This window comes from Ricinus communis, chromosome 3 (genome assembly GCF_019578655.1).
Source record: "Ricinus communis isolate WT05 ecotype wild-type chromosome 3, ASM1957865v1, whole genome shotgun sequence".
NCBI lineage: Eukaryota > Viridiplantae > Streptophyta > Magnoliopsida > Malpighiales > Euphorbiaceae > Ricinus > Ricinus communis.
The window spans coordinates 25,239,025-25,243,153 of record NC_063258.1 but is presented as its reverse complement, the minus strand read 5'-3'; the positions used below and the strand labels follow the sequence as shown (position 1 = coordinate 25,243,153).

Here is a 4,129-nt window from a genome sequence, read left to right as displayed (position 1 = left end):
CAGCACTCGCACCAACCATGTAAGTGGAGGAAATGCTGCAGCAGCAGCTGCTAGATCCATTAGTGCAACTCAAGCACCTCCACCAGTTAATATAGCCCTAGCAGCCGATGCAGAACCACAACCAACATATGGTTCAAGACCACCATCAGCTCAAAGGGTGGCAAGGTATTTCCTCAATAATGATTGTCAAAGTGCAAGAGATCCCTTCATCAGCAGTCGGAGATCTAATATTATAGGCCGTCCAAATTTGCAGTAGTTGATTTTCATCAATTTTGCTTTTGTATGAACTTTATATTAGGGTTAGGGTCTATAGCCATTTATTATTTAGCATGGTTTTTTTGGTTGGCACTATTATTTTGGTTGGATTTGTCTCCCTTTGAATTGGTTGGATTTTCATCATTATATAACATCTTTTATACAGGCCAACATATACATTATGAGTACTGTGCAACAACTTTTAGTCATGGTTTTAATTAACTAGATGGGAATTAATTTTCATGAATAGTTGGAATCAAATAAGCAAAATGAATCAGATTTATATTAATAAAGACAAATGAGTCTACCACATTCTGAACTATTCTCTTTATGCCAAATACAACATATTCTGCCTAAAGGTTAATTGCTTTAAAAGTAACCAACTAATCATAAGAAACACTAAACCAACACACATATACTTTAACCATATACTTTGTCTTCTTAATTTCAGAATCTCTTCTCTGAATCTCTGGTTTTCTATACAAATATTGTTCCTTTCAAGCTCTAGTAAAGCCTTCCTTTCATTCACAATTTCAATTTTAAAGACTAAAGCTCCATTCTCATCAACATGAAACTTCAGCTTCTACTTCAGAAATTAAATCTTTTCCTCTTTCACCTTCAATACTTCCTCTAACCAAATCTTCTTTGCCAAGTCTCTATTAATACTTCTCTAACCTTTCTTATATAATTTTTCTCCGTCCATTTAAAAAAATGACAATCACCGGGCTACAAAATAAAAACATACTTAGTTTAGTTCCAGTTGAAAAAGATTGGGTATTGAAGATTCAATATGACCCACATTACATCACCTGTTGCATTAGAGGACACTGGAAAAACCTACGATATGGGTTCTTTAGTGCCCACGACGTTAAGAGCTTAGTGTTTCCATATTTGTAAAAAGCTCTAGGCATCAAAATAACAGAATTGAAGCTTCCATTCTCACCTGCACTAGATATTTTCAAAGATTCAGTAAATAGAATTTTGTGGTTTCTTAAATAGATTTTCTTTAGATATTCAATTTATATTATGTTTGTACTAAGCAAGAGAACATAAATTGTCCGTTGTCGTCCAGCGGTTAGGATGTCTGGCTTTCACCCAGGAGACCCGGGTTCGATTCCCGGCAACGGAACTTTTTAAAAAAATATTTTTTTTTGGTTTCTATCCTCTGAATATCAGGACTTGATCCTGTACTGCACAAATACTAAGGAGATAATACATCAGTGGAAAAGGTTATCTGGTGATTAGCAATTCTTATTTTCCATGGACGTTACTTTTTATTTAATATTCTTAAAATGTTGTAATAATCCACCGAGCCCAATGTTTAGGGTCTTGATTCTTTATATTTTATATTGGCCTTCTTATTCTTGGAGCCCTTCTTCTTGTCTGGAATCCCAAATAGGAAGAAAACTTCATCCTTTTTGTACACTTTTTCCCTATCCAGAGCCCTCTGTTGGGCCGACCCCGGAGACGTAGTGAATGAACAAATCTTTATTGTATTCAGCTTTTTTGAGAAATTCTGATCAATCTGCAGCATGGGCAAACTGCTGCTGTCACATTCAGCATTCTACAAAATGCTGATTCTAAAAACGAACTATAAGGGAAATAGTATCTTGCAGCTGCAGACATATTCTTAATCCAATTAGTTTGTGACATTATTACATTAAGATCATGGTTCTGATACAGTTTGTACTATTAATTCAACACCATATAGCAATATCGTGAGAGTAGAACATTAAACTTTGACTGTGTCAATTGCTACAATCCCTTTCTGGTAACACTCGTAATTAATAGCACCATAATTCTTCACATTTCTGTATAATCTTGGTCTCTGCTCATCCACTAAGCCATCCACAGGTCCTATCTCTTTCTCTGGCTCTGGTTCATGGAATAAGGCAACTGATATCCTCAACTTCTCTGTGTTTGTCACTACCCTGTGCAGAGGGCTTTTTAATATTCCATTACTCATTATCTGCATTTTTCCATGAAACCCAATAAAAATATCAGGCTATATGTAGCTTTTGCCACCTCTAGAAATGGTAGTTGCAGACTTGTATATGCTTCAATCAACTGGCCTTTCAAGTACTGGAACATAGCAAGATTACATTTTATTTTCTTTCATTTGATATCAAATTCACAATCCTGTTATTTGTTTCTAGTTTTCTACTTTATATAAGGAGATCTTATCATCATTAAATGTTATCTTATCTTTACTAGCGGCATCAGGTACCAATTTTTACCAAATTCAGAACCATAAAAAAATTGGATAGGATCAGTTACTTTTATGCAAAATTAGCTAGGGACTGATGTCAGAGATATGCATACCTGCATTTGGTCTCCCAGATTGATAACAAAAGCATCAGGAATTACAGGAACTCGAACCCATCTGTCATTTATCAAGATTTGAAGACCTTCAATTTCTCTATCCTGTAACAAAACTGTAATGCCTGATCTATCGGTATGAGGTTTTACCCCCAGAACCAAATCAGGCCTTGAACACCTCGGATAGAAATTAAATCTTGCTTGCATAAGTGCCCGTTCTCCGAACTGGCCTGAGAAGCTATTCTCTTCAAGATTTAATGATCTTGCCATGGCCTTATACAGAAGATCAATCATAGACTTTACCTTGAGGGAATATTCGTGCAAGATCTCACTGCAAGAAGCAAATCGGAAATTTTAAAAATGCAAGAACTCGATTCAATTCTATTTAGTCAATTTAATATTTGAAAAATTTATATTTGCTCGAACTTAATCATTAAAAAAAATAAGTTAACATGATCTCGCAAATATTCAATTGATGATTTCTAAGAACTCAATATAATTTATTGCACATGATTTAGTTCAACAAGGCCTAATTGATAATCAAAACTGCCATACAAATAATAATTCCTGAGAAATAGTCCATGAATGACCTGAAGTCAGTTGGATTTTCTGGCCAAAGATTGATTCTTCTTTTATCTTGTGGAAATACCCTAAGAGTTAGACGATGAGACCAGTCAAGAACTTGATTTTCTGAAACTACCCTGTCACTCCCATAGCCTTCACTTTCATTGATAGACCGGGCGTACTTTTCTTTCTCTTCCTTTGGAAGTTCAAAAAATTGATTTGCCGTTTCTCGTACCCTGTCAAGAAATGAACTTGGCATCCCATGTCCAATTGCCTAAAATCAAGAATCACGGAAAATCCATTACAAACAATAAAAGGAATCCCTTTTCAGCAAAAACCAGTATAGCACTGAGCTTTTGGCTCAGTGGTACCTGAATTTGGAGAGCTGAATCATCTCCAGAACCGTGAGGTTAAGAACTGAACTTAGTCGATCCCAGTTAATGTTAAAAAAGAAATGAAAAATCACTGATATTTGTTGTCACCAAATCTAGCAGACGCTAAACAAAGTGATGATTGAATTAAAAAAAAAAAATCCATCAATATAATTGTTATGAACGGGGTGGAGCTACAGATCAAAAGTTGTAGCATAAATGTGAAAGTATGAACCTGGAAGCATCCAGTTGAGCTGAGAGCTGATCTTAGAGTGTATAACGCAGTATCGACTTCACTGTTTCTGTTATCAGAAGCTGATGAAGATGAGGAGAAGAGACTGACATCAATGACTGGAAATGGAGATGAAGATGCAGATGAAGACAGATCTGGAGGTGCAACACTGCATCCTCTGACTATGTATTCTGATGGCGGTTCATCATTGGTCAGGGACAATTCTTCCACACTCTTGGAAACTACTGTTGCCATCTCAATTTCAGGAACACTATGAAAGTCAGTTAATAGCGATCAAGTGATGGCAAAAGTTGGATTGTCTGAACTCTCAACTCTCACTTGGCTATAAAACACTCTTTTCTAATTTTTATTGTTTCTATTTTTTTAA

General features: G+C 35.7%; 1 protein-coding gene and 1 non-coding gene across 3 annotated transcripts; one reads left to right on the top strand and one right to left on the bottom strand.

Annotated features, from left to right (window-relative positions):
• Positions 1–1,312: 1,312 nt before the first annotated feature.
• TRNAE-UUC lies at positions 1,313–1,384 on the top strand. The gene has a single exon. It is a non-coding gene; the product is annotated as a tRNA-Glu (tRNA).
• Positions 1,385–1,885: 501 nt separating this feature from the next.
• On the bottom strand, positions 1,886–4,129 carry LOC8277629 (codeine O-demethylase). Of its 2 annotated transcripts, none has more exons than XM_002533623.4 (4): positions 3,745–4,121; positions 3,165–3,412; positions 2,578–2,905; positions 1,886–2,224 (listed from the first exon to the last, which is right to left on the bottom strand). In XM_002533623.4, the coding sequence occupies exons 1-4, from the start codon at positions 3,994–3,996 to the stop codon at positions 1,988–1,990; spliced, it is 1,065 nt and encodes a 354-aa protein (XP_002533669.1). In that variant the 5' UTR covers positions 3,997–4,121; the 3' UTR covers positions 1,886–1,987. The 2 variants fall into 2 exon arrangements, with proteins under 2 accessions (XP_002533669.1, XP_015583543.1); XM_015728057.3 differs by having other exon boundaries at positions 2,164–2,337; positions 3,745–4,129.